Below are 14,930 nucleotides of genomic sequence, written 5' to 3' on the forward strand. Positions count from 1 at the left end.
AAAAAGAAAAGTTTTTGATATAAACCAATAATACCACAGCTACTCTGTATAGTCATCAAATCAGTAGTTAAGGTGTGGTTTTTTATATTTAACAAACCAAAAGGGTGAGTTTGGGATGATCTTTAAATGAGTTAGGCAATTCATGGGTACGTGTATTTTACTGATTGTATAGCGTAAAATCCTTGTAACGTAAATGTTGTCAGAGTGGATTATGTACGTCTTAGCAGCATCTGCTGTACTATATTTAGACTTTTCACTATATCCATATAATTTTTTTACATATACATGTAATATTTTTTACATGTAATTTTTTTCGTTTAATTTTTTTACTGAATTACAATAAATAGTTTTTCCTAGCTGACTTTAGACCTTTTTAAGAGTATTAGTCCAATCTTGTACAGTTAGTAAACTGTTTATACATATGGTCTATTGTAGGTTTATATACCTTAAAAGTTGACTTGCAACAAAATTCACATTACAGCTATTTGGTATCAAAAGGTTCACCATGTCTTACTCTGTTGTGTTGTAAGTGCAAAATATGTGGAAATGTAATTACAAGCTCTTAAAAGTTCAAAAACGAATAGTTAATCCCAGCCATCACGAAAATGCCGCACTTTGGAATCTCTTTATTTTGATGACGTACTCAAACATTGTGGTTATTTTTTTGACGTGATGTTATCATGTGAAATGAAAGGCCAATAAAAGGCTCAATATGAAACATCTCATATCACTAGTTTATGACGAACACTTTGGGTTCTACCAGAAAGCCCGTATCAAATGTAAATGCTCACTACTTTACAGTTTCGTTTCAGCCTGGTCTAATCATCTAGTTGTAATCTGATCATGTGACCCAGACTTCCTGCTAAATGGCGCAAACAACTTCTGCAGCATTTTTTCATTATCACAGGTGACCAACAGGTTTGTCATGTTTGTCATACGCACTCCTTCGAGCTAAGGTTAAAAAATTATACGAGTTTTTACGGTAGGCTTTGAGATATCAGTGCTCAAAGTGACATCATTACAATGATGATGAAATAGATGCGTAAGGACAATAGACATGGTTTTTTTTAAATGCGTGAAGTACAAAAATGAAAATGTTTGAAAATATTTTGACGGATGAGGTTGCATGATTGTGTAAACAGAAGCCATCGTGTTCAACTACGTCCCATTTAAGCTGTTTTGGAAAGAGGTTCTAATCTACGGCGGTTTTGTGATGGCTGCGATTAACTGTTCGTTTTTGAGCTTTTAAGAGCTTGTGATCACATTTCCACATATTTTGCACCTCCAACACAGCAGAGTAAGACATGGTGAATCTTTTGATATAAAATAACTGTAATGTGAATTTTGTTGCAAGTCAACCTTTAAATAATCTTGTTTGAAGAATTTCAGAAACATTGCTTGTTGAAAGAGCAAGATTTAGCTGCAAGTGGGGACAACTCAGTTTGATAAACAGATAAACTCTGGTTGTCACGCTCGTAAATCTGTAGCTTAACATCTTGTTCACCATTTACCCTTTAGAAGGCCCCCATGTGACCTACTAAACACCTGACCATTGTTGTCTTGTCTGATCATCATCAGCAATCATCTAAAATTGATAATACTAAATAGATAGATACTATATAAATATATTATAACTAAATAGATATTTATAAGCCAAATTTCTACGCCGTTTAAACCAAATTAGACCATGAAATAAAAACAAAACAAGATATAGTAAGTTTACCGATAATTTACTTTATGTGTTTTCAATACACATAAAGTAAATTATTTGTATTGAAGGAAAGAGCTCTTTTTGCATAACTTTGTTCTATAATGTAAATTGGCAAGGTGTTGGTGTTGGCATAAGATGTAGCGGTTTTTGGGAAACTAAGAATGCACTAGTATCACTACAGTAAAGTGTAAGCAAATGTCACCAAGCGCAATTAAACAAAGCAAAATCTTTGGTAGAGAATGAAAAACAAGAAATATTTACATGACAGTACCAGTATGTTACATGACAGTACCAGTATGTTACATGACAGTGCCAGTATGTTACATGACAGTGCCAGTATGTTACATGACAGTGCCAGTATGTTACATGACAGTGCCAGTATGTTACATGAAAGTACCAGTATGTTACATGACAGTACAAGTATGCTACATGATAGGTGAAAAAAGTTCTTGTTTGCATGCCTTATCAGTATTCTCATGAAAGTAAATATGCTGTAAGTGTGCAAGCAAACTGTCTAAATGTGCTAATGCTTAAACCAAAGCGTAAAAAAGATGTAAAAAAGGAGTTTTTATGCTTTTATGAACACATATTCTGAATATCTAATGATACCACAAGTTATATTACTTAATAGTTTAGTTGGCATGTTTACAAACAGTTTTATCTTGTCTTTTCTTTGTGTTACTAATTAGTATTCTTATCCCTGCGATTCAGCAAAAATGTTTTTATTTACTCAAGTCCACTTGTCAAGCATTTTGATGGCCTCTGATGAATAACCACAAAACTTATGGATTTACTTATTGACCGTTATCAATTTTTGCACACTTTTGTTACCAAAGACTGGTTCCAGAATTACTAAACAATTTTTTTTTACAGTATGCAATGTTTTGTAAACAACTCTGGGGGACTGTTCAAATTAATTGAGTTCAATAAACAAGTAATAATTCTGAATTAGAACAAAACAATTTTGATTTGATTATTTTACTAATTAGTAATTGTCTAGTCAGTAAATATCTGATATGATCATGTGTGAAACATCCGTAAGCTTGTTTTATCTGTAGTATATAAAAATATAATATTTTATAGTCCATCAAAACACTTAAAGTGAGCTGGATTTTTGCCTGAATCTTGAAGATAAACTACACAAAATTTTAGTAGATTTCATCAGAAAATATTAGCATTTTTCTATCATTTGCGATTGTATTTGGTGTTTGAGTTGATCTGACTGCCAAAATGTTTCTAGATTAAAATCGAATAAACTTGATCGTGGTTAAAACGTTTTGAAGATAAACATAGGTTTGTGCCAAAATGACATCACGAGTTGCTATCATTGCTGTAGTTGATATCTGCTATTGTGTCCAAGCTGCAGCTTTGCGTGCCTTTATTCTTTCGGTCTCTTTGCGACTATAGACATCATAATCGCACTTTCGCTTCATCTGAGCATTTTAAGCGTGATCAAATTTTGTCGATTTTAATCTCGAAACATCCTGGCAGTCAGATCTTTTCAAAAATCAAAAACAATCAGAAATGATAGGAAAATATCAATACTTTCTGATAAAATTTACTAAAGTTTTGTGTAAGTTCATTTTAGACAAGTAAGACATGAATGAGTCAATGTTGCTATCAGTGTGATTAGACTTGGAGATATCTACCCAAAATGTCAACAAAATACTAGAGTAGTGTTAGACATATTGTTGTTGTTTAAAAATTGCAACCCAATTTTAGTGTATCAAGACTTCTGGTGGCTGGCTAATTCAAGACTGTTTTATTTTTACATCGCAAGCAATATATATGTGTATACAAGTCATCAATGATTCACCATAGTGATGATTTCAGGTGCAAAGACAACAGCACAAAGAAACAAACATATTGCCACATTATTGCAATTGTTGACAGTATGATTCAGGTCGCATACCTATGACCCTGATACACTACACCAATCAGCATTTTTGCATAGCCGCAACCAACGATAACAAGAGTATTATGAAAGATCATGGGTTAAGATTCTTTCAAAGTTGTCTTCTCTTCTAATTTAGTTTCACGACTCCCTATTGACACGCATCAGTCTTCGCAATTAAAGTTCCAATCAGCAAGTTCTGTTTTGCATTCATAAAAATTTTAGCACTAGTAAGCTGGTAGCCTGGTGCAGTGTGAGAGTATATCATGTGTAATAACTATGTGCTATAATTATTCTTAGATGTAGAGGTAGCTGAGTGGTGCGGATGGGAGCACACTTGGCTGTGAATCTGAATACATGTATCTGGGTTTGATTACTTTGTGGTGAAACCATTTTCTTAACGCTGTTAGCGTGGCTTCAATCAATGGACAGACGCGATTCTTATTATAGTAAAGGTTGTTTGCACAGGATAAATCTCAAGCATCACTTCTTCAGTCTATAACAGCTGACATGATTGCTGAAATTCCTGGTTGTCTTATCAATTCGTTCAGAAAAAGTCTCATGACATCCAGTGGGTATGAAAAGTGCAATAAAAATTTTAGCAAAAAGGAAAAAGTGATAAACAACCAAATGAAAACTCAGTTTAGCTCATAGGTATCTCTCTCAGCAGAGAAAGGCATTTTAAACACTATTTGTCAGACTATTTATTCAATTTTAATGGTTAACTGTTCCTTTTTTCTCCTTTTTTTGTTTTACTATTGTAGTATGGCCTAATTTGAAAAACATTTCTATTTGTGAAATGAAATTATTGCCAATAAAGTACTATATATATTAGGTAATTCTATTGTTTGAAGCCAAGTGAGAGTATAGATGGAATTCAATTTGGATTTTTGCTGCTGCTACCCTAACCAGCGCTTTTTATAAAAAAATCATTTTTATAATAACTTTTATATAATAATTTTTATAATTATTATTTTTAATAATAACTTTCACGCTGATGAAAAGCCTTCAGACTAAACTTACGTAAAATACAGAAGCTGTTGCAAACAAGTGAACCTGGCAGGGAATTCTCAAGATAAATTGATTATCAACACTGTTGAAGGATAACACGGAGTTCAAGGAAAAGCTGCCACCCCTAAGTTACGTATTTCAGCAATTGATGTTCTGTTGATGTTCCTTTTCGTTGACTGGACATCAAATTGAGAGAGTTCAAACCAGTACCAATGAAGGATATTGCTTTAATGAAGCTTATTTGTATCTTCGTAGACTAGCAATCCTCCTTAGAAAAAGTTAAACTGTAGTTTAGCTCCATACATGCATGTCGCTGCTTTTTTTGATAACATAGCATTTCACCTGTCAGTAGCTGTCAGATCATGTCAAAATGCTTTTATTAGTAGGATATACAGAAAGGTTTCTAGTTGGATTCATATCATGTTATACTGCGTCTAGACTTTGTACAATTATACACTGATAGCTCCCAAGCCCCACTCTTGTGATTTCAACCATGTTTGTGTATGAAACTTGAGGTCAATCATGGAAAATGTCATTTAAAACAATTCATTTCTTTTTAATATGGTTTGAAAACTCAAATTTTTGTCTGACTAAAAAATGACGTCGTACGTAACATAATGTCTCAATTTGTAACTATAAAACCATATTTAGCTATAAAACTACAGCAGGTTAATGCTGCTAACTAGTTTCTAGTCATCAAAGGCAATAGGTTATGACCTGCAGAAAGAAGGTGCATATAGCAGGGAATATTGTGCCAATTGGGGTTTTCTTTTTAAGATACCAGAAATATCGTCAAAAGAAGGAAATAAATAGAGCAGATTAATTTGTGTAGCAAATTTTTGTAATCAATTGGATTTTTGCCTCAATTTTTATGTATTTATAAACTAAGTTAAACTTTAAAATATGAAATACTTATTTCTATATTATTTATGCTTTGTTTGATGTAGAAAGCATTTTAAGTCATACAATCATTCAGTAGACGTGAATAATAAAGATAACTTAATAATGCTACTCAAGAAGAAGGCTTTTCTCAGCATGTGAAATAGTCTCAGACTTATTGTCTTGTTTATTCTATAGAGTTCCTAACTAGTGTCTAGTACTATCCATAACTCCGAGATGCTATATTCTGGTGCTGGGAGTTTTCGCCTTCCGTCAATAGCTATAAGCTTAGGCAATGTATGTTATTTCATTTTGTCAGATCACCCATACTGTGTTCGTACCAATTGAATTTTGTGTATTTTATGTGATTATTCTATGATGCATTTCAAGTATACATAAATAATGACAGTTTACACAGATATTATAATTTGATATAAAGAGAGCAGACTTTTTATTACACATGTTATCAGTACTAATTACAGCTAATGATATAAAATGTCATCACAGCCATTTTTGCATGGTTAAACCTAAATTGTTACTTACTGTCTAGTTCTAGAATTATAATTTTATCCCTAACAAGTTTATTATAATTTCCAAACACCATAAATTAAAATAAACCTAATGGAAAGAGTAAAACAGCCAATAGAATTAGGAGTCACTAAAATACTTAAGAGCTATGTAGAGTGATTAATACCTAATATTACTTTTTACGATGCAAACAGACTAAATAAAGAACTACATACAGTACCAGTTTTAAGTTAACTATTCTCAAAATGGCGTTTCACTTTAGGCTGACTGTACCAGCTGGATGACTGGAAATAAAAGTCAACCAGCTGGTAGACTTTTAAAACCACAAATATTTTCTCTTAAAAGAGAGAAGTTGTTCCACCTTGCCTACAACTACCATATGTTTATTAAGTATATATGTCATTAACCATTCCAATTTGTTGGTGTAGCTCAACCTTTTACAACTGATAATGCATCTGAGAGACAAATAGCTCTTCGGTAGTATAAAACAACTTGTATCTGTTGTGCTTCTTGGTCCAGTGTTGATATTTCTAATTAATAGAATCGGTTTTGGAAATACTCATAAAAGAGCTGAGATTTTAGTAGCATGTGGGTCTCCTTACCCCTCACACGCTATGGTGACTATGGTGCATCAGCCTAAGATATTTTATCATCAATATTTATAAATATTTAAAAACTTTCAGTCCCTGACAATCAATTGCTTGCCATATGAAAATGCTCTCAGTTCACGATAAAAACAATTTATTAGATTTGTTTTAGGATCATTAATAAAGTTATTACTTTTTCTATCCCATAGTGTCGATAATGGCATAGAGAAGATAACTCCAAGTTTATGAAATGCGAATCACCTCGCCTATTGCTTGATGGGCATTGTTTATATTTTGCTACTCATACTTGTTTAGAGTACGAGTAACTCATTTGCCGTGTCAAATATATTTGCACCAATCAATAAAAAGGGTTTTTTACATCAGAATATTTATCTGGTGCAACTAAAAGCTATAGTCCGTGTTAAAAATATAATCGGTACAGAATACATGAGTGAGTTTAAACATAGCCATGCACACAAAATCTGTGTGCATGGCTATGTTTGCATGGCTCATTAAGAATTGTAATCAGTGTGTTAGTTTTGAAAGAACTGACCTCTTTAGTTTTACAAAATTATTGGCTTGGACTATTGCAGTCTTTCAAACCACAAAGTATTGTTTAATCATGAACAGCCGTTAATAGTTACACATTTGTGAGGTTTAACGAGTGGGCGGAGCTTAGTGAGTGGTCAGGGTTTAGTGAGTGGGCGGAGCTATTCTAGTGAGTGGATGTGGCGGATAGATGAAAAAACCTTACCAATGGATTAATGAAGTTTCTATCAGAAAAAAATAAAGCAAAAATTTTTTGAAACGAGAGCTGTTCATTGAGCTTAAAAATACTTTAATTTTTGAGAACATTTAAATTTAAAAGTCCAATTTTGCTGCCATTAAGTTGATTTGAACAAAGGTTTTTTTGGAGGACTTTTTTGTTTCTGCAATAAGAACTTGAGACTCCATCAACTGATTTTAACGCTGCTCAAGTTATACATAAGAGATGATTAATGCGTCAGTCATGCGTTGCTGATCTGTATTTTTAAGTTGCTTCAACTTATGCTTAGTGATATTTTGGTTGCTATAGTAACAACATTGCAGAAAAAGCATTGCCAAAAGAGATTACGATTTCCTTGATCATGTCATGCTCACTGGTTTTTAAATTGTCCATGAAGTTAGTCATGTAAATATTTGCCAAACTAAAGATTAGTGTGTCTCCAACTGTAAAAACGATTCAACAAGCTCTCTAAATCATGAATCGATACTTTTAAGGTTGCTCTGACACATTGCTATGAAACCATTTCTTGGAGTAATTTTTCTACTTCCTGATAACACTATAATAATACCGTTGAAGAACAGGGAATTCAAAAAAATGTGAAAGGAAAAAAAGACAAGCACTGTTGTATTTGCTGTTCACATGCTGTTTTTAAATATGGAAGTTAAAAATAAAAATGCTCCATCTTACAAGGTTTATGATACAACAATAGAACAATGCAAAACATGCAATTACAAAAGTTAAGACAGTCATACACAAAAAGGTTCATTCATTTATAGTTTGAATTTAATAAAAAATTTTTTTTAGAAGTTAATAGATAAATACATTTAGCCTAAATACAAAGCATAAGATATATTTAATAAAATATGCTCATATCTTTTGACTTTCTTCTCTATGAGGAGGTCGGTAGCCACTATCTAAAACATTGTATTCATGATCGTTGAGACTTGCTCTTTTACTTCCTTCAAATATATTGTTAAGTTCATCCCTCTCAACGGAAACATGACAATCAAAACCTGGATGAGTTTCTGCCATCTTTTCTTCCATATGTCTGTTGATGGGTGGAGAATCTTTACTGGATATCTCTGTGTTCACTCTATCATGAAAGGAGTAAGGACCGCCAACGTCTGGTGTCTCCACTAAACTCTTGTTGTCTGGAGGATGTGAGCTGACTGGCTCTTCATATTGTTCAGTTTCAGTCTCTGTGTAGATGTGATTGTTGATGCCTGCAGATAGTAACTGCAGGGTGAGATGATAATGATACAATGACAAAACATTAACACAGCTAGCTTAAGCAGCAAAAACTAAATTGATAGTTTAAACTGGTGCACAGGTTTACATATACTGAGCATAGAACGATTTTAGCGAATAAAGTCTTGTCTCAACTAAAAAAAAGATTGTGAAAGAATCATTAAAATACTGTGCAGTGTAATCCAATTAGCTATTTCTATAGGCCCAAGCGTAGCTATAAACTGAGATCCTAAAATTAGTCTAAAAATTCAGGCTATTTTTGCAGTATGTTGTACTGAATGTAATTGATGGTTCATATAAAACATAGAGGTACCAACAAGTATTTTTCTTGTTTTTTCGTTAAGTATTAGAATACCAGATAACTTTACCTTTTTTGAACAGAGTCGTAATTGGAAGTAACAATATGTGGTAATTGAATTTTTTTAAATGTTAAAAAGTGTTGAATTGTTTTGGATTGGTTAAATTTGAAAATATGAATTGTTTGGAATGTTAGCAATTTGTCAAACACGTAAAAGCCAACGTCTTTTCAAAATAATTTAATGGTGATTAGAAAGCCTGGAGTAAAAACTGGCCTGTCTGACCCACATAATGGCAAAAGATATTGCATCTAGACTGAGCTTGAGAGGTATATGCTGTTATAGTTTGGTGTCTGGTATGATTAAAACCCTAAGACTCTTTTGAATGAGTTATAATTAGATATAAGATATATTATATCTTATGCTACTAATGAGTGTTTAGTGTACATGTATGAATTGATAGCACACGAGTCAACATGATAAACCGTAAAACTGGCACATTAATTCTGCAGATTTAAATTTTTTGAAAACACTTTTGAAAACAATTTAAATACAAAAAAGGGTTTTAACAAACCCGAATGGTATATACATGTAATTATTGTGGGAAATTTAATATTTGTAGATTATTTAGCAAGTCTACTTGCAAGTACAATTAAAAGTTAAAACAATCTGAAGTTATTGTGCCATCAATTTGGGTTTCCGTGGGTTCTTTATACCTTGGCGTGAAGGAATATTTACATGTAGATAGCACTCTGCTACTCTCAATTAAGAATATCTTTTCAAGTGACAGTAACAAAAATCTTACTTTTGATCATTTGATCATGAGTTTAATTGATTTTAGTGCTTTCAACCGCAATTAAGTAAAAGTTTTATAATTTTGATATTATGATGAAAAGTGATTGGGAACCATAAAAACAGTTTTAATGATTAGTAGATGATTTAGACAATGATTATTTTACAAAAATATACCCTTTTAGATCATTTGGAGACAACAACGGCCTTTTTTAAAAGTGTTATAGGCCTACTATGCAAAACATAGTGTAACTTAGAAACTACATCTATATCTAAACAAAACATTAGTATGGTTTGACTAGTGAAAACGATTGCTTATTGGGTGATAATAGTCAGCGATCATAAAATCTGGAGTTTTTAACAGCTGTGTTTTGTACAGTTCATAGCTAAATAGATACAGAATCCAAAAGCTGGCATGTACAAATAATAGTTCATATAAAATTAGCTGATAGTTTAAATATGTTTCAAAGATGAACTCACACAAAACTTTATTAGATATTATCAGAAAGTATTGGTATTTTTTTACCATTTGCAATAATTTATGATGTTTGAGGAGTTCTGACTGTCAGTTTGTTTGAATATTAAAACCTCCAAAACTTGATCATGATTAAAATACTTTGAAAATAATGTTCGAATTGACTTCATCAACCGCTACTATTGTTATAGCTGACATTCTTTATAGCTTTGAAGTTGTAGCGGTACGCGTCTTAATACTGTTGATCTCTTTGCAACTATAAAGATCTAACTTCACCATTTGCCTGATCTAAGTATTTTAACCGGGATCAAGTTTTTTTCAATTTTGATCTTGAAACATCCTTGCAGTCAAGTCACTTTAAACAAACAATCGCAAATGATAGAAAAATACTGATAATTTCTGGTGAAATCTGCTTAAATTTTGTTTAAGTTTATTTTTAAGAGCAATTAAGTCACTGCCAGTTGACAGCATTAACTTGAATATCTGTTTACAATACAGTGACATGGCATGTTTCAGCCTTTAACTCTCACAGTAACATATATATGTCACTTCATCATTAAGTTTACCATAAGCTATGGCCAATTATACAGCAAGAGAACATATAGTCTTAGTTTCTGCGGCAAGTCTGATCCGCAAACAAATTTTGTGGCATGTGACAATATGTTATCACTTACACATCTCATTTATAAAGTCATGTTGAAAACAGCCAAAGCTCCATAATTTTCTAGGAGGGAGGAAAATTTGAAAACAATCTAAGCTTATGGAAGTTTAATAGCGCTATAATCTGAGGACAGACTCAAGACTACCTGTATAAACTATTAGCTGGTAGTTACTGAGTTATAATTTGAGGGCAGACTCAAGACTACTTGTATAAACTACTAGCTGGTAATTGCCTAGTTATTATCTGAAGGCCTACTCAAGACTACCTGTGGAAACCAATGGCTGATATTTAGTATCTGTTATTTCATCATAGACTGTCATGGCGCTTGGATCTTGATAGTCATCATCAACTAATATTGTACTAGGGTCCTGATAGTCATCTAAAACTTCATAGTTGATGGTGTCTACACAGTTTGGGTTGCTTATAGCTGAGATAGTTGTCTGTAGCTCTAGCGGGGGATTCTACAAATAAACTTCATTTTAAACAAATGAAAGGCTAAAATTATTTAGGTTTTTTGTAAGGTACTCTTTTTTTAGCATAATAGACAGCAATAAGTTTATTTTAGAATCAAATTTCTATACTAAAAACTGACAGTTTTATTCCTGTCAGAAAACTCCTTCATATAACACCTCAGGCCGATATACAACATATGGTTGAGCACTAGTTTGGCTCTGTCATAAAACTAAGGAAGAAATGAAAAACACTTACTGTAGTCTTTTGTGGCACAGGAGGTAGGTGAGTGACTTTTCTTTTTACTATTTTCCTTCTCTTTCTCCTAACAACATAAAAAAACAAATAAACAAATTTGAAAACTTTTTAGATACTGTTGCTGAGCACCCAATTGATTTATATTTACGCAACAGCTATAAAAACAAATCTTGCAAAATTTATAAGAATACACAGTGAAATCGCTTACTAGTATCTTATCATCAAGCGATGAAGGTGTTTAATAATCAGAACATCTGGTACACTATAACTGTATGTTGTTAACAACATCAGTTACGTTACATTGCTAACAAGTGTTGTGCACTATATTTTTATCAAAATCAGCCACACTAAATGCTGTTGATAACATAAAGTGCTTTATATTTTGTTATAAATATCAGGTGCACTATATACTTTTAACGACATCGTATGCACTATATGTTATTAACAACATCAGGTGCACTCCATGTTTTTAACAACAATAGATGTGTAATATTTGTAACTTTTCTTTCAATGTGACTTTAAATAAAAAACTTGAACACTGCAGCTCATGATGTCATTTTAACATTTGATTTTTATTTTGCTGAAAGTAAAGACCAATTATGGGAAACTGCTGATAATTGTTGCTTCAGAGAAGGTAGTCAGCCTTGTTTAACAATAAGAGCCTTATCATAACTTGTATATAGAATTTATCAACAATTGCACAAGTTTCATCCTAATAAACTCTTGAAAGCAAGTAGCACAAACACTGAATTACTAGCACTGAAAGTAAAAAAACTAAAACATTTCAATAATGATTTTTAAAAATACCCTGCAGTAGTTATATCAAATGAAGTTCATGAAAAGTAAACTTAATTAATAACCCTTATAAAAATTCACAACAAAACTTTACAGCTTTTAAGATTACATCTTTTTTTCTGCATATGCTATGACTGAGCCGTTTTTACAACTAACAAGTAGGAAGCATAACTTAAGGCAATAGCAAAATTTATAACCTGTAGCGCCTGGGTCTACCAGCATAAAGTTTTGTTAAGTATCAAGTTTTAACAATGATGTGGTTCAGACTACAACAGCACAGCTGTCAATAGATGAAGAGCCAATTGATCAATAACAGCAAGGTCGAATAAAGGTGACAATTAGGTAATTAAGCAATTAAAAGTCGAATAATAGCGAGCAAATAAATTGAGTGTTTTAAAGTTTTTTTTTAATTTAAGGGAATTTGTGTCAAGTATTTTTTGAAACCAAATATTCTTTAGAAATTTCTGAATGAAAAGAAAAATAAGTTTAAAACTTTCAAGACTAACCTTGTATACACAGGGAAGTCTCTTGAGCTAGGCCGCATTACCAACTATGAAAGCTCTTACGATAGCACAACTCTTATTGAAGTAAATTTGAAGCAAGAAGTAATCATTGAAGTTAAATTTTTAACTGAATATCATTTTGAAGCTCTATACTGGTAAAACTCAATGAAAAAATAGAAATCAATTATAGTGAATAATTTTGTCACTTTTTGAAAGATATGGCGTTTTGGAGGTAACTGAAAAAACATACTGTTTGATGTACACTGAACCTGAAAGATTGTATATATTTGTTACGAATAGAAAAGCAAATAGTTTTGGTGTAGAGATCTTTTTGATGAAAAGAAGGCCATTCTAGTTTTGTCTATTCTGGAGCTTCATTACTAACAATTTTAATCAGTATGTCATGTCATTCGAAAATAAGGTTCTGCAGCATCCATTTTTTATTACTCGGTCTGTTGGACATGCCACTAGTATTTCTGCAAACATTCAAGAGTCAAGAACTAATAGTCTAAAAATAAAACTTCATAATTATGCTGAAGATGGAAAGCATACAAAGCAAACAAAGTTTCATAACCCTACGTAAACAAAAATTATGGAAAAATAAATATAAACCACCAACTCAGATGTAAAATCAGATAAGAAAACATTTTTCCTTATTATGTCGAGCTCAGGCTCCACAGAGTTAATAATTTCAGATCACAAATTAATTTAACTAAAGGTTGTTCTGTATTTACTAGTATCTGTTAAATGTACAACAAATAAAAGTTATTTTATGTCGAATAACAACACAGTTGTCATATTATAAACATCTAGATTCCACAAACATACCCTTAGTCTTTCAACCCTATATTCTAGATTTCAAAACAACCTTGGTAAGTTTCTACTTAAAATGTATATATAAGTTGACGGTATAAAAAGTTTCTTTTTGGAAATTAGATGCTTAACTGGTTAAGCAAACAACAAATTGTGCTGATTCTAACAAAATTTACCTAAGTAACATCATCTTGAATTAATAAAAATTGAAAGTTTGGTTAATACATTTAAGTAGTATAATTAGCTATAGAACTAAACGGCATACTTGATGCGACAAGAATATTAGCGGCCTGCTGCTTTATGAGATGTCTAAGATTTTCTCATTATTAAAGAATAATTATAAAAATAACAAATACAAACCTGTATACACCACAATAAATAGAAATGGCTGCTAGAGCAAGGACTCCAACAGATAAGACAGCAAGAACAATATACAGAGGCAAGTTATTTGTCAGAGAGCCTGCTGTGTTGGCCTGTCCCAAGTCTGTAACATTCAACGTGCTCACTGATTTGTATGGTGTTGTAGTAGTAACAACTTTGCTAGTCGTAAAAATTCTCGCTGCCGTTGGTTGACTAGAGACAGGTAATTCAGTTGTAGAGAATATAGTTCCTGTGGTAGAAGGAGGTGTCTCGCTAGTAGAATTTACAGTCGCGTTTGTACCTCCGGTCGTAATTTCTAGAGTTGGTAATGGAGGTGGTCTTGAAGGAGGAGGCGGTCTAGTCGGTTTTCTTCGACGTTCTCTAGTTGATGGCAGAGATAAAGTAGCGATGCTACTTTCTGTAGTTGTAGACAAATTACTCATTTCCTCACCTGATAGCGAGCTTAGTAATGAAATGTTCGTTAGAGGCGAGTAAGTTCTAAAACTTCCACTCGCCATCTTGTTGACCGATAAAAAGGTGCTGTTTTCAAAGTCCAGCAACTTAGTGATTTTTCTAGTGGAATAGAAGAATAAAGTTGCTGAAGTGATTATTTGACTGTGATCTATGTAGATCCTATTCATCCCTTGAGATAAACCCGTCCTGTGACACGTTCTGCTCCATAAATTATGGCTGCGCATGCACTGATTACCTTGACGTAAGTTGTTACTAACTAGTACAATTCTAATGCTTGGCCACTGGCCATGAAAGCATCTTAAAAGTCCCACAATTTGGTTTTATGACTTGGTTTTATGAAAGTTGTCTTCTCGTTTGACAAAAGTAAAACCATTCCCAAACACCTTTCTATTGTCACTATTTTTTATTGTTGATATGGAAAACCAACAT

The 14,930-nt window shown here is 32.5% G+C and overlaps 1 protein-coding gene across 1 annotated transcript; it reads right to left on the reverse strand.

Moving 5' to 3' along the window:
* Window positions 1-8,243: 8,243 nt before the first annotated feature.
* On the reverse strand, window positions 8,244-14,545 carry LOC137407100 (mucin-3A-like). Its single transcript, XM_068093705.1, has 4 exons — window positions 14,028-14,545; window positions 11,557-11,623; window positions 11,114-11,309; window positions 8,244-8,599 (listed from the first exon to the last, which is right to left on the reverse strand). The coding sequence occupies exons 1-4, from the start codon at window positions 14,543-14,545 to the stop codon at window positions 8,244-8,246; spliced, it is 1,137 nt and encodes a 378-aa protein (XP_067949806.1).
* Between the last annotated feature and the right edge of the window lie 385 nt (window positions 14,546-14,930).

The sequence above is a fragment of the Watersipora subatra genome, chromosome 10, assembly GCF_963576615.1.
Source record: "Watersipora subatra chromosome 10, tzWatSuba1.1, whole genome shotgun sequence".
In the NCBI taxonomy this organism is placed as follows: Eukaryota; Metazoa; Bryozoa; class Gymnolaemata; order Cheilostomatida; family Watersiporidae; genus Watersipora; species Watersipora subatra.

Coding starts and splice junctions, on each gene's coding strand:
- LOC137407100 (XM_068093705.1), bottom strand. CDS start 14,545: ATGGCGAGTGGAAGTTTTAGAACTTACTCGCCTCTAACGAACATTTCA. Junction 11,624..14,027: donor ATTTATTGTGGTGTATACAG/GTTTGTATTTGT, acceptor TTATGTTGTTAG/GAGAAAGAGAAGGAAAATAG. Junction 8,600..11,113: donor TCAGCCATTGGTTTCCACAG/GTAGTCTTGAGT, acceptor TACTATCTGCAG/GCATCAACAATCACATCTAC.